This window comes from Aythya fuligula, chromosome 7 (assembly GCF_009819795.1).
Source record: "Aythya fuligula isolate bAytFul2 chromosome 7, bAytFul2.pri, whole genome shotgun sequence".
Classification (NCBI taxonomy): Eukaryota; Metazoa; Chordata; class Aves; order Anseriformes; family Anatidae; genus Aythya; species Aythya fuligula.
The window spans coordinates 29,598,671-29,623,094 of NC_045565.1; the positions used below are offsets into that span (position 1 = coordinate 29,598,671).

The window sequence follows — 24,424 nt, forward strand, 5'->3', positions numbered from 1 at the left end:
ATGAATCGCTTTTCACCTCTGCTTTCCCCACAAGCATTTTCAGGTGTTCCCTTAATTAAGATTGTAAAGTGCACGAGGCAAAGACTGTTTCTCTGTAGAGACTTTGGTTGGACTCTTATGTCACATGAAGTACAAATAGATACTGATGGGTTTTTGTCATGCTCCTTACTGTAGTACTGATGTACATTGATTTTTATTGGAAATTCTGGTGAGGATTGAATGGTATATTTGGAAAAACTGGCCAGTCTGTCAGGCTAAAGCACAGCCAACCAAGCAGTTCCTCTCACTCCAAGGGTGAGAGCTGCAGAATCTGGGGAAGGGTTGGCCTGGAGACAGGTCCAACACAGGCCACTTCAGACCTGCCAGTTTTGAAACACCAGTAGGAGATGAAATTAAATACCTTTCCTTTATCTTCTTGGAATAGAGACATCACGTCATAAATTCTCAATTTCAGTGTTACGAGAAAGTTTCAGAGGCTTTGATTGCTAATGTCTTCTTTATTGCTAGACAGCAAGGCTCATTATTTTCTGATTATAGAAACACATTATAGCAAAGTTGAAAAAAATGGGCGACGTAAGGCACATTTTGCTGAAAAAATGGCAACTTTATTACGATTATTACTTCTGTGCTGCTCTGGTTATAAAGGTGGGAACTTTTGTTCCTGCTCATGGGCTGTAAGTGGAAGGCAACCTCCTGAACTGTGGAATGAGAAGGTGGAGTGACTCGTAGGAAGGCAAGGGCTCCTGAACAAGCCGTGACATCTCTCCTGGTGACGATTTTAAAGAAAACTCCCTGTGAACTTTGCAGGTCTGGGGGCCAGTACTGAGGCAGGTAAGGGGCCGGGGGTGTCCCCTGGGCTCTGTGCCGGCCGGGTGGGGTCAGGTGGTGGGGAGAAGCCCCGAGCTGGGGGCTCCCTTCCCTAAGGGACCCACGGTCCCACCCCAAAACCCAAAGGGGAGCAAAGCTGGAAGGGGGCCGGGGGCCTCAGAGGTCCCGGCGGCTGCCGCCTTTGTGAGGGTGAGCGCAGATGACGGAGTGGGGGGATGAGAGGGGCAAGCCGTCGCCGTGCCATTTCACACAACCCCCCCGTTTTGTGTTTTTGCAGCGTGTGGGGGAGAGGTTTGCGAGGTTTCCAAGCGCAGGTGGCTGTGGCTGGAGCTGCCGGGCTGCCCCTGCCCCGGCTCCGCGCTGAGCCGGCGGTGGTCGCCGTCCCCCTCAAACCACCACCACCACCACCAGACCCCCTCCGAGCCCCCTCTGAGGGCTGGTCGGCGGGGTCCAGCCCCGAGCAGCCCGAGGTTTAGCTCCGAGTTTGCGGCTCCGAGCGGAGATTACAATTAGCCTTTAAAAATGGCTGCTTGGAAGCTGTCAGCCGGGGCCGCTAACTCTCCTCATCCCCTCCCAGCCTCCTGCTTTTCATCCCCACGGGGGTAACGACGGAGACGGAGGGGGTGGGGGAGTCTCGGAGCCCCCTGATCCATCCCCAGCCGCCTCCCCCCCCCCTCGGTGCGGGGCTGCCGTAGCGGCCCCGGGGCCCGGCCGCCCTCGCTGAGTGGCGAGAGGACGGCGGCGGCCCCCGCCTCCCCGCGCTCCTCCTCGCCGCTGCCTGCGTGTGTGCCGCGGGCGGCGGGGCTACAAAGGAGAAGGGGGAGGCCGGGGCTACATGGTGGAGGGTGGCGTGCCTGTGTGTGTGTGTGTCTGTGGGAGAGAAGGGGGGGACGCGTCTGGCGAGGAGAAAGCCCAAGGTCAAGAGGCAGCTCTCCTCCTCCTCCTCCTCCTCCTCCTCCTCCTCCATGGAAGAAGACGATGAGCCGTGAGGAGGAAGGACGAAGAGGAGAAGGGGCGGCGGGCTGAGGGCTGCCGGGCTTCCCCGCGGGAGTGAGGAGCCGGCGCTGAAGGGGGCCGGAGGAGACGGCGGCGGGGTCGGGAGGAGGGGAGGAGAGGAAGGCCAGGAGGAAGCGGGGGGTTTGAATCTCCCTGCCCGGATCGTTTCTCCCTCAGGGGAAGCTCCTGGAGCGGCGCTGCCCCCGCTGCCAGCCCTCCGCGCCTCGGCCCATGGCCCCCGCGGCGAGGATGGAGCCGGGCGGCGCCCTGAGGAGAGCGGGGGCTGCCCCCGCGCCCCCCGGGGCCGGGAGCCCTTTCCCCTCTGCCTGCTGCTGCTGCTTCTCCTCGCTCCTGGATGTGAACAGCTGGCTGCTCTTCTACGCCTTCTTCTACCTGGCCCTCTACGCCCAGGTGTCCCAGTCCAAGTCCTGCGACAAAATCTCCTGCTTCTCGGGTCATTGTGTCAACTCCACCTGCGTCTGCGACCAGGGCTGGGTGGGAGACCAGTGCCAACACTGCCAGGGCAGGTTCAAGTAAGTCTCTGCGTATTACCGGTCTCTTTCCCTCCTTTCAAGACCAGTGCTAGCTCTTTTCTTGCTGTTATCACCTGCCTGTGTATTCCCGTTGTTATCCCCCCCCCCCTCCCCGTGTGTCTGCTGTGATGTTGTTTCTGCCCGTGTGGCAGAAGTTAGGGGTAAAACAGGCCCCTGCACCTCACGCTCCCTCCCTCAAAGGATACAGGACGCAGTCCTGGGGTGGAAAACTGTGCCCGGTGGTGTGAGGCTGGAAATAGGCTGCTCCGTGCCGGGGGAACAGCACGAGGAGCAATCAGCCTGGAGCTGTGTCGCTGCTGTCCCTTCTGGAGGTGTCATGGAAATGACATGGGTACTTCACGGGGCTGCCCAGCGAGCAAAAATTACTGGTGGATGTGAATGACTTTTATCCTTCTGGGAAGTGACAGTCATTTGCTCATTTTAGTCTCGTTCCCTTTGCTCGCAAATGTTTTACCCAAGTTTGGGCACATTCAGGGTGACATAAATATAACTGTTACTGAAATGTACATCACAAGCGATGAGGCTTGCAGGAGATGCGGTGGTATGAATGTAAAGCATCTTGGCCAAGGAGTGAGTGGTTAGTGATGCTGGAGCTACCCTCTCATTCTTAAAAGTGGATGTGATACCGAGTCATTGATCAGCGAGACAAAACCGTACACTGACACTTGCTTTTCCCTATGTAGTTGAAGAGAAGACTTAATTTATAGGGCTGTCACTTACCCCCGCCCCCTTTGGTATCAGGGTGAAGACTGGCAGTGAAAAATGCTGTTGCAGCTAACAGTTTGCTGTTATTTCGCTATATAACCTTGGACAGGACATCTCATTTCATTCCTTTGCAAAACACCACTTAAAAGCAGGAACTCTGTTTATTAAGTATATTGACGTCTACAGCTGGAAACTGTCCTAATATTTAGCTAAAACAGTATATTGGTGAGGCTGTATCTTACAGAATTCAAATTCTGTCTTTGGAAAGTACTTTAACAGGTTAAAGTTGCCTATTTTTTAAAACTTGTTTCTGGGGACTAAAATCAAGCTATGTAACTCGTGTCTTTTAAGTGTTTTATCTGTGTATTTAATCACTCATTTCTAAATAAAGGCAAGGTAAATCAAGTAATATGTTAGCTCGGGAAGTAGCTGGCATGCAGACATGTTAGCTGAAACAACGCACATGCTGCAGAGAGAAGCAATTTACTGATACCGTTTGGTGGGTTTCTCTGTCAGGGAAACTGTAACTGAGTCAAAAAGGAAATAGAAGGCAAATAGATACATCCCATCTGCATGTGAACGTGGTGATGATCTTTTAAAGTTGGTCATCAGCTGCCTGCAAGTATTGAGGACGTGGGGCTGGCCTGTGCCCTGGCACAGCAGGTGAATGCCATATGGATTGCGTGGGGAGGGAGCCCCAGGTGAATCTTCTTTGTGTGTGCTGGGCAGCAGCGGGCAGGCTAGCAGAGCATTTCCGTGCTGTAAAGAGATTACTGGGAGCCTTTATCTCGACACCAAGCACAACAGACTGTAACACTGCAAGGGCTGAAGGAAATTTTCATCTCTTAAGTTTCAAAAGCTTTTTTTTAGCCTATGTTCTGAATGGCTCCTGGAGCCTTTAGTGAGTCCTTAAAGGTATATCCTTGATTACTTGTTAAAACGTTTATGTTTCTTTACATTGTTTGCATTTTCAAGTGAACTTAACAAGCAGAAGAGGCATGGTGGTTGCATTTTCTTAGCTCACTTCTGGTGGAAAGTTAATAATCCATCCCCACCTAGAGGAAGTTCTGCCGGAGTGTTGAAGGGGCACTTCTTCTGCGCTCAGCTAATGCAGGGTTAATCGATGTGCCTTTGGGAGTTTTGGAGAAATCAGAATAGATTTCTCAACTCTTCCGTATTCTTTCATGATTATTTTTAGAAATGCCAGTGATGCTTGCATTCATATTTTTGTCACAGAAACGAGCTTCTTCTGTCACATTGGAAGCCTGTTTTTTGCTGAAGACGCTTTCAATACCAGTATCTTTGATAGCTCATCTTTAATCTTATAAGCAAAATAGACTCTGCCATGAAAAATAAGCGTTCTGAGTTTTAATGCTTTCCAAGCCCCGCGAGCTGGGGATGATATGAAATATGTTAATGCTTGCTGCGATGCGAGCAGCAACTCAGAGTGGCTGTGTTTCCAATCTTGAAAATTCAGAAGGGTGTCGAATGGTTGATGAGCCAAGGCTCCGTGTTTACGGAAGAGTTGGAAAATGAACGTTAGTCTACCTTATGGCCAGACTATTGAAGAGCTTTCTGACTCCTGCAGTTATTGGTAGCCTAATTTATTATCATGGAACTTTCATATATTGTTTCCCTTTGTCTGAGTATCTGGGTGAGTATCTGCTTTATGCTCAAGTAGCCATGGCTGGATTTTTGCAGCTGTAGGACTCTTACTTGACCAGTTATGTAGGATGTGCATCACCTTAGAGCAGTTGCTTCTTTCAGGAAGAATTATTATGAAGAGTGCTTCAGAATAAAAGAAAGATTGAAAAGTATGTTTGGCTATTATAGCTACATTAAGCATCATGTATTGTAGGTATGATGCATACCAATGGTAATAGAACATTGTATATTCTGAATATTTATGGCATTTCATACTTTCAGCAGATTGAAGTTCCTGGATGTGCCTTTATTATGCAAAATTAAAAATGAATTTTTAGTGACCTAAATTGGACAGTGTAAAGCCTGTTTTCTGACACTAGATCAACTGAGGAAAAAAATTTTAAGGGCAAGCTTAAACATAGCAAAATAAATGGGTCTTTATTCTTCTTCATATAAATCAAATGGGGTTATTTTTCCTCTTCTGGGAATGAGTGACTTGCATTAGCAAACATGAGGAACGTTACCGTAAGAGAAATACTCTACCTAGGGGCAGCTTGGGACCATTAATTCTTTTGTGACAGATATGTAGCAGTTTTGCCTTTCCTTTTATTTCTTTTCTAGACTGAGAAATAACAGCATAGTAGAGAGGCATCAAAAATAATTGATCAATCTTAGTAAGCAGGTGTCAAAATTAATTGACAAAACTACAGTAACCTTGCATTTCTCCTGCAGAGCTACTGAGTAAGTAGAATACTTTGCAAATGGATGAAAGAAGGGTGGATGGAGGAAAAATGAGTGAAAAGACTTTCCAGCACTATTTTATTACTATTATGTATCAACTCTTGCATTTATTCCTTATATTGTGAAGTTTGTGGTAACTTGTTGTATATATAATCAGACTAGTGGTGGTGTTCTTGCTGTGTCACATTCACGCCCTCTCAGGAGGGGCTGGACATTGTCTCTGCCTGGTGGTCAATTACTCTCTGGTCAAAAGGGCTGTCTGAATGCAATGCTGCCTTATTTCCTTCTATTTTAAACACTGTTTTCATTGTGTTCTGACTTTTTTTTTTTTTTCTTTGTACCAAAATGAAAAAGGGGAATTTAAATATAAAAAGCAAGAGAAAGGAATTCTGATTGCTTGCTTACTGGAGACAGGTGAAAGACAAGAAAGCCAAAGGGGAGCAGGGCCTTTTTTTTTTTATAGCTAGGAGCCTCAAACAGCTCTGTTCTCAAGATGTTAAGAAAAACACAAGCATAAAAACACAATGTTGAGTTTTCTTTCCACCTGGTCATTTTACTGTAGTGCATTAACATTTTTTTTTTTAAGCAGTAATATTCTTTATAAGTTTTTGTGACTAAACATGTCTGTCCCCAAATACTGTACTCTTAATATTACTTGATTTTTTCCTACATCATTATGAAAGCAAAAATCCTTTCTACAGTACACATGTTCATGTTCTTTGAATTATAAATAAATAGCACCTCAAGGCCTGGATTGGAAAACACTTCTCTCTTTGGATGTGATCATGTTCTAAGGAATATTGAAAGTGATTGTTAGGTTCATACTTGGAAAAACAAACAAACAAAAACACAAAAGAAACAAACAAAAAACCAAACCTGCAGATGGGTTGTTAACAGTTCCACTGTATTAACATTTCTAGTATAGGGCCCATTTATTTAAGATAAACAAACAAAACCATAAAGAAAACAAACAAACAAAAAAAAACAAAACCAAAACCAAACCAAAACAAACAAAAAAAAACAAGTATGTTAATCCCAAGCCACTGTTTGGTAGCTGCTTTCTTCTGAAATGAAATTGCCAGCAGTTGTCAGATCTACCAGAACAGAATTACCATGCTCTGTAATACTTGGCAGCTGCAGCTCTGATGTTGCAGATGCTAATGGCTTTGCATATTGCAGTCAATCCAGACTTCAGATCATACTTTCTGATCTTTCTGTTGCTGTTTTCCCTCCACCACCTTCCTGAGCGAGGTCCAAATTTTTTGGACGCCTGAGTGAGAGATTCTGCTTTGCTAGTGGGCAGTGGTGATGTACTAATGCTTCAGTCTTGCTTTGCTTTGTTTGAAGATTGTGTTTCCCAGACACGTTGAACTTGCCATCTGTGTGTGACTTCTGTGCCTCCATGGACTGCTGTGGGCAGCGCAAGGCGGTGCCCAGCCTCCTGCCTAGGAGAGGATGGGGTTGTTCTGGCCATGGGTGATGTTCACACCCCTCCCTTCCTGCAGAAGGGGTAGTGCCAACCTGTTGCTGGCTGCTCCTCTCTCCCATTTCACCTTTCTACAGAGAATGTGTCAGCTCTTCCCCTTGGTCTGTGAGCCACCTAGCAGCTGCAGTTTAAAAAAGGATAATTGGGAAAGTACGAACACTTCTTTAAAGCAGAAGTGTTTTCTTGTCTGTGAAAACTGCCAGTTATTGGGAACAGCTCCTGTAGATTCTCTTCAGTGGTGAGGTGAGGCAAAACCTCAGAAACTCAGCTGTGCCTCTGCTCTGGAAGTCCCATGTGCTATTGATTAGCAGGCAGCCCAGGTACTTTATGGCCAGCGTGACCTGGAGAATAGCTGAGAGAAAATGGAGAGTTTGGGCCTGAAGCCAGGTCAGGAAGCCCTCTGATGAGGTATGAATTGGTGTCTAGCAGCTACATGTTCAAGTGTTCAATACTATTTCAGACCAAATGAGCTTTAGCCTATCTAATTAAGTTTTATTAAGTTATAATTTTATGTGCAGCACATGCTTTTCTGATCTTGCTACAGTGAAATTGTGAGAAACAAAATGACTGCAGCTGCTGCTTGGAGGGATAGTAAGGAAAATATTTCTATTGTACAGACAGCTCCCTCTCTTCTAGTAAGCTGTATCTGCAGCTGAAACATTTGCTGAAAACTTGGTCTTGAATCCCTTTTCTGAGGGATAGGCTTTTGCTATGGGTACAGGAAGGTATGTAAGTACTATGCTAAGCTAAAGTGATTCATTTTAACAAAAGTAAGAAAATGACCTTTGCATGTTGAGCCCTGGTCATAAATTAGTGAAAAATCCAAGCGTGTTCGTAGTTGCCTCCTGTAATTAGCAGGGCTTTGATGTTCCTGCATGCTTCCTCTGCACTGCCTCAGGGGCATGTGGTGACATTGTGGTAGGCAAAAGTCTGGCAGCAGGGTAACGCAACAGTTTCTTCTGCTCAGGGAACAGTAAATGGCTGGTTACAACATCGTGCCAAACTGCATCTTAACTGCAGGAGGAATAGTAGATCATGAGTTCTGGGGGGAAAAAAAAAAATAAAAAAATCTTTTGTATAGATTTTTCTTCTTTTGTTATTTTCCTAAAGAAATCAAAGTGCATTTTTTAACTCTGTACCATACTACCTTGCCAGTTATTGGCCGGTTTGTCCCTTGCGTTTCCATGCAGGTGTAGAAATTTCTTCCTGTGAATCCCTTTCTTGAGCTGTTGCAGGGTCTGTGTTAGGAGCAGCGCTCCTTCCTTTCTCTCTTTTCCTACTGATCCCTTAAAATGACTTTCTTGTAGTTCAGTGCATGTTTTGCAAAAGGAGACAGGAATTGGGAAGGAGGAAGCTGGGTTAACGCAACATCGCTTCTATGGGCAATAAGGATAATACAACTTAGCACTTCCTAATGTATTCCTAGGCTTTTCTCTCTTACTCAGTGGGCTCTGGAGTGGCTGAGAGTGCAGTTCTGGTTGTGAGGTTTCGGGGGAATTCTTGTGTTGGCAAGCCAGGTAGTCAGGGGTTTGTTTTTGCTGTGTTTGTTCACTGGGGATGCCTGTTCATCGTGGATAAGACCACAACAATTTTCGCTGATGCTATGATGTTAGAAAAGCAGTTTGAACTGTTTCTTGTCTGTATTTTGCTGTATATGTTTATTTTCCATTTTTAATACCCTCTTTTCTATGCATTGGAGTGAGACAGTGTCACCAGAAGGCAAACAATTGTTTCAGGAGTGGGTGTAGGATGGAAAGAGAGCAGTACTCTGCCTTCGTAACACTGTTCTGGGCAGCTCTTTGGCTGTATTTGCAATTGGATTTCAGGAGCTTTTAAAGCCATGGAATAAAAATGGTTCTTCTCCTTACTAGAGATATGTTGCAATTGCATATGTAAAATCATGGGAGGAAGTGAAAAGGAACATTCTCAGCTTTTTTTTTTTTTTTTTTTTTATTGTGGTAAACTTAAATTAACAATGGAAGCTCTTCTTTCTTCCTACAATCCATAATAAAATTGTAGAGCTTACTGCCACAGGATGAGGACAGATGTATAAAGCAGGTATGAGCAAGACTCATTATGACAGAGGTCGTGCTGTTGAAGTTCCAGTATGGAACCTGGTAGTTAGAAAATAGGAGAACCACTGTATTTGTCAATGTGATTTTTCTAATTTCAGCCTTAACTAAACTTTACAAGTATGACATTGAGCATGCCTTTCCTGTTTGGGTGGCTATACAAAAGAGAGTACATGTTTGCTGCTATAAAGTGTGCAGGATGATGTGGAGCTGAAGGCCAGCATCCCATGTCTTGTTTCTATTGACAGTGTGAACTTAATGTAGAGTGGTCTCGTTCCATAAATCTGATTTAATTAAAATCAATTCTGCTTACCTATAAATGCATTCTATGACCTTATGTACACTTCTTCTTTGCTTAACAGAATGTTTATTCTGATAGTTTTATTTATTTATATTGACTTACAAAACAAATGAAGCTTTTAATACCATTCAGTCCACGTGTCCCTACCTTTGAACTTGTTGGTCAGTTACAGTTTTCATGGTGATAGGCACAGGAACAGAAGGCAAAGGCTGTCTTTGTTCATTTGATAACACACGAGCGTCTATTGTCGTATGTAATGATGCAGACTGTACCAGGCAGGTGAGCACCTTTGAGAACATCCCCTTTAATCTTCTTTGCCCAGTCCTAGGTATCTAGTTGTTACAAGGGAAGACCGAGCATATTGATTGATTCAATTACTGAACCTCTGGAGGCAAGGTTCTTATTGCACTTCTAAATTACCTCCTGCATTTTCTCCTTAATTTCTAGAGCTCCTATACAAGATTCCAGTTTCTTCAAAGACAAAACAATTTCCAAGTACAAGAACCTTCACAACTTGAATGGTAAAAGGGTGTCAAATTTTCTTATTCCAGGTGAAGTCCTTGTTTTGATCGAAAACAATTCTGCTGTCTGCAGAACTTGTGCAAGCAAACTGTCCTTAAATTGCAGATTGTAAGCAGAAATAATAAAGTTGTTTAAGAAATGAACTGTATAAAAAAGCTACCATTTTACATTTAGCTGCAGCCACTTCTCCTTGGCTGAATCTTTCTGCTTCTTGTGTAAGCATCAGTCTTCCTGCTGAGTTGAAAAGTACCAGCAAGAACATCTCTGACTGCTGCCCAAGGGAGGCAGCACGATGGGGAAAGGAAACCGTCCCTTCTAGAAATGGTACAGATTTGTATTGCCTTAATTTTATGTGGGACAGTGTCCCCATTAAACTGGCACAACTTCTACTATATGTGGTGAAATCCTGAGTCAGCCTATCAGTTGCAAAATTGCCTTGGTCGTCAGCATGACCTGTATCTAATTCAAGACATGCGCATAATTAATCTTACTGAAGTCAGTGGAATTGTGTGTACGAATTAATACCTTTGAAATGCCTTTTTATAAGCCAACATGTGAACGTCTATGTAATTAAACTATTGGGAATATTATGATTTTATCTTTGTAAAATGTGGTTGCTGTTTTTGTTTAAATTTTTATTTTAGCCGGGATGCTCTGCCAAATATTTCTCCCAATGTGAATTATTCTCTGCATGTATTAAAATTTTAAAATACATCGATAGCTCATATGATAAAGGGATTTTGAATTTATAAGGAATGCGTTTTTATTCAAATCATGTCTTAGAAAGCGGAAGCATAAGCCATACAAGCATACCAAACTTCTCTTAGAAGCCCAGCCATCTGCACTGAGAGGTGTTTTTTGAAGGAACTGTCCTTCTGGAGGAAAAAGAAAAGTTTTCTATTAGGGTGTGTTTTTTGTTGTTGTTTAGTACTTCAAATATTTTAATGTTTTCTCTGGGTTTTTGTAGACAGCACCAGAAACAAGCGCTCTGATTACCTGTTCTGGCAGCTTGCTTTATGTAGGCTGTAGAGTAGTTCTGACTTAATTCCTGTTTGAGCAGAACATATGCTTTAGAAAAGCATCTGATTATGTCTGAAAACACTTCCAGTGATTGAAGGCTCATTATAGACCTCTCAAAACTCTTCCACTGCTTGATATTCTTCACCATTTCCTATAACCAGCAAAACCAAATGCATAATCCCTCTAAATCCAGGAAACCCACCCTAGCTATTCTGTGTTGCGCGTGTGTTGTGCTGGGGATGGAGCTATGGTCTCTTAAAAACATCCCTCCTCCCCTGAGCAATAGGAAACTGCCAATGTGCCAAGTCCATCCCTGCGTGCAAGCCTGCGACTGTCCACAGGTCTGGATTTACCAAGTTACCAAGGGGCTCGTGGATGCTGGAGCCTGGTTTGTCTGCAGGCTGAGTGGTTCAGTGCTCGATCAAGTGATGGTGGGAACAGGGCTGATGATCCTACCAGCCCCAGAGCCTGCTTGCCATTACTAGGGATGTGTGAAATGCTCAGCTGCATTGCACAGACACAAGGGTTGTCTGTAAATAATGTTGTCAATGCCTGTACAAGTTATAGCATTTAATATTTTTAATTTAATGTGGCAAATGTGTAGTCTCACACTGTGTGCCCCTTACTTCCTCTGACCAAACAGGACACAGTGGATATAGTTTTGGATGGCACATTACTGCAGTTCGTGTTGACTTTTTTAAAAACAGTATGAGTAGTTTGTGAGAAGCCAGTCTGTCACACTGCACTAGAAATTAATTTATGTGTATCGAAAAGTGGGCAGAAGAGGTAATGAGATGCTTCAGGAACACCTTGGGATATTCTTCCGCGTATGAACTAAAGTGCTGGTGAAAAAAGCCTTGTTTAAAACACTGCTATGTAGACAATAGGAAAAAAAAGCATTGGAAAACTCGTGCAGTATTGAAGAACATCTCTCTGCCAGTGTCCATGGAGATTCTAAGGAGCTGCACAGCCTGGTCTTGGAAAGCATTCTGTGAAGTTTACATAAGGAGGAGCAAAACATGGTGACAGCTGAAAGCCTGGGCACTCCAGGGAGCTGCAGCAGCTACCAGTCATAGAGGGACAGCGGTGAGCAGCTATCCGAGTGCACATCCTCATGTGAGGAGGCTGAGCTGTTGGAATTTTCCACCTAGCATTTTCAGCTGCCCTATATATTATTAAAAGCCCGCTGAGGGAACGTCAGGGCTGTGCTGATGTTGGAGCCCTGGGTGGTTGCAGTGCCACAGGAGGCACGAGACCTGAGCCCAGTGCTGACTGCTGCTCCGTGTCCCTTCAGCGGGTGCGAGAACTGCCTCTGGCTCCCAAGATTCCTGCAGGCAGAAAAGCCTCAATCTTTTAGACCTCTGGAAAGTAATTTAGCCACCAGCACTGTAGAATATTCTAGGGTAAACGTCTTAATCTAGCTGTTAAATCTACATCATTTTGCAGAAAATAAATGTGTTATAAAATCTCTCCCAAAACGTAGAGCTTAGGTCACTTTTCTGGAAGAAGTGGATTCCAGGATCTGTTCAAACTGGTGTTTCAGTTCGTGTAGCTATGGATGGTAACCTGCTGCTACCCTTGTGTGATGGCAAAATGTCTGGTTTGTGACCCTAATAATGTTTAGAAGCAAACTGACTGTAGAGTATTTCCAAATTTTAAGCAGCATGTGCCAGCAAATCATGATTTGGGTAGGGAATTTTGAAGCCAGGATATTCAGGGATTACCTGGCAACTGGACAAGTACTGAATTACTTAAGGCTTGGATGCAGACACCTAAAACGACACTCAGCATTGAAATTTTCTTAGGGATTTAGTCCGTAATTTCTGTGCTTCATTGTCTCATCTATAAAAAGAAAATAACAGTCCCTGTAAGATTAAATACATGAGGTGATCCATGACTGCAATGATGGGGACAGCTAATGAGCTAGGTACAATTTGAGAGATTTGAGAATGCATTTTTTCCTGGAGTGTGATAAATACTATGGCATGAAGTGCTGCTGTCCAAGTGGTGCCGTGTGTCTGAAATATGTGTAAAATAGCTTTCTCATTAGGTCAGATGGACCTAAACCTAACTTGGAAGCAGCGTGTGTTATTGCAGAATACTTGAAGAGTAAAGTCTTTTCTTATTCAAGAGAATCCTTGGAAAAACAGTTTGTACCTTGTCTGAACTGCTGGTAATATTTTACTGAAGTTGGTAACAGCCCAGAAAGCCTTAACTCCCAACCTTGAATTAAAAGCTAATAGCAAAATATTGTGAAATACAATCATATGCAGTACTACTTAACAGCTATTTTGAAGTTGCTGCTCAGTTTGTGTGCATAAAATGACCTCTATTAAACGTTACATTCCTGTATCAGCATCAAAGAACTATGCATTTCCAATTTGCAGGATGTTTGCATTATGCTATTCCAGGATCATGAGTCTGGATCCACAGTCTTTAATTAAACGTAGATTTTTATTGCAGACATGTACTTTTATGTATAGACATTTGTTTGTTCTCACGTTGTTGAATTTTCAGCTTGCTCCCTTTTTCTTTGAAGGCTAATAATTTGCCTTCAGTGATGAAGTGGGTAACGTTGTCGTGGAACTCCTGGGATGCAGGAGACTGGACTGAAGAACAATCAGAAGTATCACAAAAGGACCAGATCTCAGCTGTATACATTACCAGGTGCTGCAGTGGAATGTGAGCTGCGGAGATCTTGGTCAAAGCCTGTCAGGAGAGCTGGGGCTTGTAAAATTTTCAAATACGCTAGTGAGCTTCAGGGAGACTTTCTATTCAAGGTGTAAGTAAAACGTAAGGCACCATGGAACAAGATGACAAACATCTTGTCATCAAACAACATCAAACATTGATGTTGTTTTTAACTCACTTAGCGAGAGAAGGAAATTAACCAGAAAAAAAAAAATAGCCTGCTAGCCTTGTGGTAGTTCAAAATATGCTCCTGCTTCTAATAGATAGCAGTGGTGAGTTAAACACTGTCAGCTTAATTTTCTCGGTATGTATTTCTGCTCCCAAAACTTGGGAGAACTTTGATACACTCTAACTTCTTATATGAATGAAGATTTGACAATTTCAGCTTTACTACAAAAACTGAAATGCTGAGTAATTCAACTCTAGGGTAATTTACATGTTTAACTGTTCTTTCCTGAATCTATACAGTGTATGAGAGAGAATGTACTTCTTGGAGAGGGAGAAAAGAAGCAAATCTAAAGAAATGCAGAGTAACTCCCATTAATGATATATATATTCATTTGTAAACACAGCTTGGAGAATATACATGATAATCAAATGTGTATATGGTATATGCAAGATATACCAAAGCAGTTTAGAGGAAAAGGGGAATGAACTTGATTTCATAGGAAGAGTCGTAGAAATGCTCTAAGTGAATTGAGCTGCATGCTTCTATAGTTCTCTTGTATCAGTAAATCTGCTGTGTTGGCTTCCAAAGTCAACAGAGGCTCATCCAGAGGATAACTTAAGCCGCTGGACAGGAGCTGGAAGGTGCTCCTGAAAAATGAAGGTACAGGAACAGACAGCTGGTTTTGAAAAAATAAACTTGCACTTGTGAGTGCAGATGTAATAATATTAAGACAGCTGTGTTAGAAATGTTCTCGCAGATGTTTTCTAAAACCTTATGCTGATACAAGTATTAAATCTAGAACATCTAAATTTAGAACTTTGTTTTTATGGGTGTTTTCAATCGTGTAGCACTCTGCAGAATGATATGTGAGCTAGTATAATACAGTTTTTCTAGAGTTTCATTTCTGAATTGCTTATAGTAGTGTATTTTTCAGGGAGTGGGGTGGGGAGCCCAAGCCCTATGTGTATTCAAGGAATTACTTAGTCCCAACATATCTCTGTCTGTCTTTTTTTTTTTCAGCTGTTTGACACATGGGAAACCTGAGGTTGTGTAATTGTTTAAGGTTACCTGATGAACTAGTGACAGAACTGAGATGAAAGCTGGGGAGTTTATATACATATGTATATATATATATATGTATATATATATATATATGTGTGTGTGTGTGTGTATATATATATATACACACATTTATATATATATAAATTTATAAATATATATATATATTATTTTTTTTTTTTGTAATAATTTCCCAGTCCTCATTCTAGGAAAATTGAATTGTTTTCAAATAGGATGGCACTTTGCTGCAGGTACACAATGTGGAGTGCTTTGTTTTCTTGGAGACCTTTACTGTTGAACATTGCCAGATGTAGGAGATGATATGAAGCTTTTCATTCAGGTATAGATCCATAGTCAAGGAGTTTTGTTAACAATATTTTTCAACTGACTGTTCCGAAAGGATACCCGACGCCTTTCTGTGCCTATGCCCAGGCCTCTGTTAGTGCCAGGATAAATGCTGGTGTGGCCTAGAGGTTGGTGAATATAATTGAGAGAATTGGCCTTGAAAGGTGTTGTCCAGTCACATGAGCTAGGATATCAAATCTGGGCTGAATTTCTGGTTGGTCTGTCCTCTTTTTTTTTTTTTTTTTTTTTTTTTTTTTTTGTCTGTGAAGCAAGCCCAGTTTAATGCGTTAATGTAACAGTTCACAAAGCTGTTCATTACCAGGATAATTGCTGAGTTTATTTTCACTTTTATCTGCCTCATTAAGGTGCACTTACTGCTTTTGGGGTTAGTACACACTCAGAAGTCTGTTCAGGAACATAAAAACTCTGCTGTAATGGGCAGTTGAAAGGAAGCAGAATATTCCTTGGAAGTTAGACTGAGGCTTTCCGCTGTTGATTGGCTGCATTGGAAAGCAGCAGTCGGGCTTTGAGAGCAGAACTGGAATATGTTAGATTGCTTCAGAGTGGTGAGGACTTGCAGTGTTGTACTGATTTTTTTTTTTTTTTTTGATAATTTTAAGGTCATACACATTAAAGTTTAAAAAACAAAAGGCAAAAAAAAAGCGCATTTATTTTTAATTGTAGTTAAAGCTCTTGCCTACTAGGGATGGTTCCTTCTTGTAAAGGGTCTAACGCAGTTCTCTCATACATCACTCATTCACAGTCACCATATATATTTTTTTAATTGTCCTGAAAAATTTGACCATTTCAATTCTTATCTACTTCTGAACGCCAAAGCAGATGCAGGGCCAAATTAATCATACTCCTTATTTTTAAATAAAATAATTAAAATTTAGTGTGTTTTTCTGCGATGGAGGAAGCATGGTGCAATGAGTGATATTCTGACTTCTGTTGCAAGTTTCCAGTCTCCATATTTCATTCTTGTCTTTATGCAATTCAGTGGGTATGAAGGTAAATTACTGTGCTCAAGACTGGGAGAATGACAAATCTAACATATGCGAACTTGGCAAGTATGAGCATGGCGGTGCAACATCTTGAGTGAAAGAAATATTCTCTGTTGTGCTCACAGTTAAGCTGTTGCAGGCTTAGACTTTAGTGTATCATATCACTTAGTCTGGTTGGTGCTACTTGAAGGCATACTTCTTTAAATAAAAGAACACTATTTTATGAAGGGAATTCATGACTATCCTATGTTTAAAAAACCCTACAGATTAATGAGGAAAAAAGAAACTTTTTTTTTCCCACCTCCACATTCTTAATTGCACTGGACTTTCTCAGTATGTATTTGAATCTTTCAATTTCTCAGATTATTTTTGTTTTCAATGGACCAGAAGTATCTGGGAGGTTGTCAATCTATAAGACACCATGCTATGCAAGTTCATCTTCAATATATTTTGTATTTATGAAGTATACCTAAATAGTGAGATGGATAGTTGCTTCAATAACCAGAGGGCTTTATTTTCTGTTTGCGCGAGTTTTAAGCTGTTTTTTTTTAAGAACAGCTGATCATCGTTGTTGATTGTTTGGTTTTTGCTTATTGCATTTCTCTTGGTAGGTACACATGCCTTGTAGTTACAAACACCTCCTTGTCCAAAAGGTTTTGTCATTGCTTCTGTAGGAAAGTGGAAAATGGCAATGGAAAATTCTGTTTAAAAATTTGGGTGGAGATGCCTGGGAACCTGCAAACCATGGCTCTGGTGTGAATCATGGAACAGAAGCTAGTAGGTTTGTATGTGAGAAATGGTTGCATGCTCTGGTCAGTAAGTATGAGCATGATGAGTTTGTTTGTGCTTATGCTCAACAATATTAGGCCAGTAATGCTTGAGGCATTTCTGTACTACATGTTGATGGTAACTTGAGGTACAGACTGCATTAACTCTGGCCTGGTTGCTGCTGTGAACCTTTAGGGTTAGATTTTCTTAATGGGTATGGGAGTTCGGGAGGACATTACTGGGGCTTTAGACTACCAGAATGTTTATTTTATTTTTTTGGCTGTTGAATTTTACTCAGTCCAGATTCACTTGAGTAGATCCTTAGTGAGTTGTGTAGGTTGCAAATGTGTGTACCTAGTTTACACACTCAGGTAGGAAACGTAATATTGCATATCCATGTGGATACGCTTGATGTTTGTATATCAGAAACACTGTGTATTTGCTCATCTAATTAGACATGTTGGAGTTCTGAGCTGTTTTCTTTTTGGGGGGTGGTGGGGAAGAGAGACTTTTTCAGGAAGTAGTTTTCTAGAAATTGTGTGTTTAATGAACAAGGTGCCGCCTACTTACAGAAGTATTTGCTTCAGGTGGGTCAATGTGAGAGAGAAATTTTCTCTAAGGAGGTGACTCTATGCAAAATATAGGGGTGTTGTAGGAAAAAGTGAAATGAGAGCATGTCTGCAAATAGGATTTGGGGCTTGTAATTCATTCAGGATGGGAAAGGTTTCTTGGTTTTGGGGTCTGACCAACCTTCATGAAAGTATATGCCATCAGAAGGCATTCCTGGGTGCAGTTGTAGGACTACAGTTTATACCCAGTTTACGGCTTAATAGTTGTGGTATAACAAGGAATAATATGACTGTTCATATTGTACTTGCAGTTTGATTGCTGGCCTGATTCTCAGTTGCTATACTCTTATGATGGTGTAATTAATCTCTTTGGGGTTTGTTTGTCACTTAATTTGAAGGTAAATTTAAGGAAACTCATGTAATGGAATTGAGGTTCAGAGTCTTAAAATTTATTATTTTTTATTTTGTATGTGACAACAATGCATCTTTCACTTTCAGATGTTGAAATGTGTGCTATCCTACAATTTAATTTGTGTACATAAAATGTACTCTTGTACTAATGCATCACCTTGGTACATTATAGAGTGTTGAGTTATTAAATAAAAGGCAGCAAGCACAATAGGTATTCTACAACAAAATGAAGAAAAGGTGAATTTCACAATAAAAGAATGTCAGGATAATAGTAGGGAAGGCTGACATTGACAGTCTGTGTCTGTGATACTCTGTGCAATATGCTTTTCAAGTTTGCATGGCTGGATACAGTCAATCCTTTCTAGAAGGATTTTAAAATCATATAAATAAGAGGCAAGCTGGTGAAATCTTCCTTTCATCTAAAGGACTGTTGAGGGCTGTATTTATCTTCCTGGTAGTTTTAGAACCAAGCTATTAAGGTGTTGACCCATGTTGAGAATACCTTCATTTTATAAACAGTCCTCCAATGTGATTTAATCATGTTGGTGTTGCACACAGAAAGAAAGTTAGTAATTAAAGTCTTTGCTTTTCAGATTGTGATTCCAAATGTTCTTCTAGAATGTGAGATGTCCAAAGGGACACTGTCGGTGTTTTATGTATGTGTGGAAAGGGAAATGCTAGCTCCTGTTCAAGTAGCATTCTCTATCCTCTCCTAAAATATTTTTAGTTTATGCTTGTCAGTAGCTTCTTTAGGAAAACAAGAACAGTTGCTATGATGAGCTCTCTGGGAGCATTACTCTGTGTAGATGCAGAAGAGAAATTAGAATCCTGCCTCTGAACAGAATGGCCCTTGAAAAACAAAACAATAACCAGACCACAGCACCTGACCATTATTTTGGATTCTTTTGAATTTTATACTAAAAAGCACAGAAGGAAAAACACTGAAGATGAATATTACTATTTGGTGCAGGGTTATATGCTGGGAGGCGGGGAGATTTGAAATCTTTCTTCTTATTATTACTTTGTGGCTGGTATGCAATATGAATATTTGATTCTATATCCATTTCTGTTGCTTCCTCAAACTGGGGCAACATTTTTTTCAAGTAGCTTTCCACATAGCTTTCCCTGTTTGTTTGGAGATCTACACAAACTAACAGACTGCTGGTTAGTAGTATATTATAATCAAAGTTTTCAAGGTGGGGCCTGGAATAGTGGGGAGTTGTGGAGGAAATGTTAATCAAATTGATTTTGGAAATCTTTGAAAGAAGTACTTGGGGATCATCCCTCATTATTTATAATGATTTCATTTCTATGAAGAGTGCTTTAAAGGTTTCTTTACTGTCTTTACAATAAAATATATGTCATATTTTCTTTTTGGAGCTGCAAGTCTTGTGCCTCTCTGTGAGCAATGCTGGAGCATGCTCCTTTGGATGCATGCTGACAAGTATGAAACATGGCAAGGAAGGCTGGATTTTCCTGGAGAACGATGGGGAATGTACTGAATGTATGTCAAGTGTATTAAATTTCCAGGTCAAGTTCTAATGCAATTGTAAGTTTGCAAGGAAACAGTTTGCAAAACTTGCTGAAGCTGTCGGTATTTCTAGGTCTTTAACTTGTCATATTTGTCCTCCGTGTGGGTTCTGATGTCCTTTGCTGTTGGTAAAGGAAATATGTCACTGAGGTTAAAATATTATATTATCTGGGCTGTAGTTCTCCAGGATAAGTTTAAGTTCCAGGTCCTTTAACCTTCCATAAGCTGTCAAAAGTTTAAATTATTTTCTGGGCTTTCTTGCTATGAGTGCTTATTATATTTGTGAAGCTTTATGGAACAGCCAAAACTAAAGAAAATATGACAGGTGGTCATCTTGAAAAAGAAATCAGAGGTGTTTACATTTGATAACAACACATTGCTATAGAAATAATCAAATTCAGTTCTAGCATTTTCCTAAATAGAAATATTGGTTGCTATACCTCTCTATATAGCACATTTCTATGTGTGCATATGTAGAGAGATAAATAGATGTATAAATAAAATAAGCTTTTTATATACTCTTCAGGAAAACTTGGGTGCCAGTTGTCTTCATTGCCAAGAATTTTAGAACTTTCTGTTGAACTCTCAGATCTTCTGCACAGAAGATATTCATCTACTGTTGCATGATCTGCAATTTGTATAAGACAACTTCCATGCCAAAATGTGCAGCATTTTAAAGCTTTTTCTTTTCCTTCTGCTGTTTAGGTGCACACAGTTTATAGAGGTCTTCTAGACTTTTTTGGGTGTTTTTCATCACCAGTGCATGGTAATTTCATCAAAATATTGTGTTTTAAGTAATGACTGAACTATCGTAGTAAGTTTGAGATGAAGCTAATGACAAATTATTCAGCAAAATATTTGTTAGTAAAAGAAAGAAGGGAGATTTTTTTTTTTAATTTTTTTTTTAATGGATAATTCTCTGGTTATCATCAAGGTTCTGTTATGTTCAATTTCTGTTTTTTTTTTTTTTCTTTTCTAGATGAATGTGTTCCAGTTGTCTGAAACTGCTAAAAAGTTATTATGTCAAAGCAGGGAATAAGTAGGCAGCTTAGACATACTGAGCAGGGCAGCAGGGAATTGCAAGTTACCAAAAAATGTGATCAACATTGAGAATGAAAATGAACTATTTGTCAGCTTTCAGTGAACATAAATGTTGAGGTTTCTTTATTACCTCTATTGTGGTACAGCTTTCCTAGCACGCTATTGGGCCTGACATTAGGAATCACAACTGGCAATTAATATTTTATTGTTTGTGGGATAAATGAAAATTATTCAGTCCTGTTCATATGTTAATTGATAGTTGTCATCTGTTATTTAAATATAAGCATTTAGAATTGCCAGATGCTTTTGCTTCAACTTGTGAGTTTTTATTTCCAATATGAAACTTTACCATGATGCCTAGTTTCTGAAGTCTTTGAATCTATTTTTTTTTCCCTCTTTAAAGTGCTTTAGCTATCTAATGACTTGCCTGCCTTCTCAACATTCTGGTAAATTGGGATTAATTAAGAAGGTGGGCAAACTGGGATTAATTAAAAAGACTTGTCTGTAGAGCAGCTGGGATTTGTGTGATTTTAAAGGTGAAGGCTTGCATATAAAAGCAAAATAATTCTGCAACTGGTAGATTTCTATATATGAGTGAGTGTATTTTGCATATCTTTATGTGCACATATAAACATACTTGAGTACAGGATTTTCTGGAGTCTGGCAGCACCATTGGTCCAGCACCACTGGCCCTTTGGCTGAAGCTACGCGAGTGCCTTTGCTCAGCTGGGCCACTGCAGGAATCCCTGTGCTCTGGAGTGCAGGTGGGGAGGAGGAGGACGACCTCCATTTCTCTGTGTGCTCATACTCAAAAATAACATCACTGCCACTGTGTTTGAGCTGTGTTTCCTGGTTGCCCAAGGTTTCAGGAAAGTTGGGCAGGTAGATTCACCTGTCGGGAAAGATGTGACATCCAGTTTCGTGCAGCCAAATGTGTCCTGTTCAGAGAGCAATTGGAGAGTTGCTGGGGGGAAGAAGAGGTAGCTGTTACGAATTGTTGTCCTCAGGACTGGACAGCAAGATGAGGGGTTTAGAGTTACAGCGTGGGCTTGAATATTGCTGATGGCCTATTTCAGGTTACACACTGCTCTCTTCTTTCTGTCCAGCCTGGTGTTACTGGCTGGTGGCTGTTGGCATCTCTGCTGCGTGTTCGATCTGTTTTGTTCCTCCCACACCCATGGCAGGATTCCTGCTCCATGTTCCCTCTTCTAGGGGCAAAAGCGTCAGTTGTTTTACAGGGACCCAACAGCTGCGTGAGAACATGGCATTTATTTCTGGCTCTTTAGTCACTGAACTAAAATGAAGACTTTGCTACCTCTAAGTGGCAAACACAATTCTCCATTATTAGTTGTACTCCCATACATTTTACATGCAGAGAGTGTTTTGTATTTAAAAACAAACTACCAAACAAAATCCAACTGAACCCTGCAGAAAAATCTGAGATTTGAGCAGGTATTTTTAAAAGTGTGTTGTAATGACTTTGAATGTGTGATTTAAATAAAATAAACTTTACTAAACTCTTTTTCTTGTGCCATACTTAAACTCTGTGGAGTGAAATGGTAGCACTTGGTAACTAAATACAGCATAACTATATTCAGATGTTCTTCCTGAAACTCACTTCGACTTTGTGAAAGTAGACTGTTAGTTCTGTTTGTTCTTACTATCTACTTGATGCATGTCTCATTCTGTGTGCTCTCTCTCCATTCGCTTTTCCTTTAGTCCTCTTTGTATGCACTGAGTGTCATATTTTTTTCCTTGGACTTCATTACACTACAATAAACAAGCGTCTTCTTACCAGGCTCTTATTTCTTCTAGTTGCTCAAATAGGTTTCTCTGTTCATGTTCCAGTTTAATCTTTCCTATTGTGTTTCCTGTGCTTTAATATTATTAACTGCCTGATCTCTTCTGGAAATCCCACATTGTAGGATCATTTCTCTCTTTTTCTGGCTGTCTGCCATTGGTGGCATGTAGTCATTCTGAAGCTGCTTTAATTCTCTTCTTTCTTCTCCAGTGGGCTAGTTGAAACTAGTTGAAACTGTCGCTTCTAAGTGCGTGATTTTACCGACCATTGCTAAATTTTATCTCCTCTCAGTTTATCAAGAATCAGTATCACCTAGTTCTTTGCATAGGACGTATTTATTTCGAACAGTATGAACAGCTTCATGCCATCAATAAATTTCACTAGCATGCCTATGCCATTATTGGTAAGTCTCTTTTTAAGATCAGTTTTTGTCTGCCTCTACTGTCCTATGTAATTTGCCATACAGGCTGAGCTTTTTGCTTACAGCTGATCTGTTGATCCCATTTTTATTCCTCTCCTTACTTGCATTATGGCTTTCATGTTAACTTGGTCTCCAGGTTTAACTAATTGTACAGCTTATTGGCGTCTTGATATAATGGTAGTCGTTTTCGTTAAAGTTGTTTTATCAAAGATAAAGTGTGTGATGTTAATAAATTCGTGTTGCATTTTATTCTACTTTCCCTTCACATTCATATTTTTAGATTAAACTATGAATATGGAATAATGAGAAGCTAGAGTAATAGCTTCTATTAATTCTGGGCAATTCCTTCCCATTTTGCATTAAATTTAGGTGCAATACTTGCTAGAATGTGACAAATGGCATAATTTAATATATTTAATAGAGTGCCTACTGCATAACTTGCAAGTTAATGTCTTGGATCTTTTGTTTCCCAGTGTTCTGGTGTAGATTCTTATCTCTAGTCTGGTAGGACAATCAGTTACTTGAATTTTGTTACTACTTATGTTGTGATATTCTCCAATTCCATACAGTGATTTCCTGAGCTTTCGCATGATAAACATTCATTTTGTTTTGTGTTATCTTTAATTTCTGTGATTATAATCACACCATCTCAGTTTATCTTTTAAGATGGAATTCAAAGTCTTCCTTACAGTTCTTGCTTTAGATGCGATGATGTCAGCCTCACTTGGAATTTGGGCAGTATTGTAATTTTAGCTTGAACTTCTACCCTATAAGGCAATTTTCCTGTTACCAATAAGGTAAGTAGCATCAGAGTCATCTCCATTGTTCCATGAATTTTAATTAAAATGAAAAACTATTTATGCTGAATACTACCAGAAGTACACACATTCATGGTGCTACCCTGTTTGTTTTAAGTCAGTTACCTTAATTATTAATTAGGTCAATGAAATGAAATTCTTCCTTAGATGCTATGAAGTGAACAAATACAAGCTGTCACTGAGAGAGCAAGTTCTAACTGTCACTAGCAAAGAAATAATATCTATTTATAAAAGGTTTATGATCCCATGGATTGTATTTTGCAAAGTAGTTTGAGAAATTGATTTCTGTGCATGTCTAGTTATTAAAGGTAACAATTTAATCAGTGTATTTGACTAATCAGCTGGAGTGCTAGTGAGTATGTACAGCTGCTCTGTTTTTTAATCCATTATATCCATATGGATACTCAAATTGTTACTGGTACATTATGCACATATATAACATTCTTTCATCTTCTCTATTCTTCTTCCACACACATGAAAAGTAGTCACTGATGGAAAATTTAAATGGAAATATCTAAGAATTAAGGATGATGCATGCTGGCTTAAAAAGTGCTAATTAGTTACACTTGGTACTTAAAAAGTAATTATGCAATTTGCCCAATATGAAAAGCTTTGGTGCCATTATATGCTCCAGTAATGGCTCTATCGTTAAGTACTTACACTAAATCAGACGTAATAGATGTGTATCTGGTTGATATGTTGTCAAAATAAGTATTTTTACTGGGTTTCTGTTGTGGAAGAGAGATTTATAATGAATTATATGATTTTTTTTTCTAAATCCTGGCCTGAGGAACACTAATGTGTTCACAGGGGGAGGTATTAAAGTGTAGGCATTTAAGTCCAATGATCCTGTTTATAAATAACCTCATTTTCATTAACATTAGCTTACCCAAAATATGTGGAAAAAACAGTTGACTAATCTGTCCA

The 24,424-nt window shown here is 40.5% G+C and overlaps 1 protein-coding gene across 4 annotated transcripts in view; it reads left to right on the forward strand.

Moving 5' to 3' along the window:
- Positions 1-1,623: 1,623 nt before the first annotated feature.
- ATRNL1 (attractin like 1) overlaps positions 1,624-24,424 on the forward strand; it is a 491,394-nt gene continuing 468,593 nt past the window's right edge. For 2 of the 4 annotated variants that reach the window (XM_032190853.1, XM_032190854.1), the window contains exon 1: positions 1,624-2,357. In XM_032190853.1, coding sequence (XP_032046744.1) covers positions 2,056-2,357 — 302 coding nt within the window. In that variant the 5' untranslated portion in view covers positions 1,624-2,055. The remainder of the gene's footprint in view (positions 2,358-24,424) is intronic. The other 2 variants (XM_032190850.1, XM_032190852.1) reach the window with 1 other exon arrangement.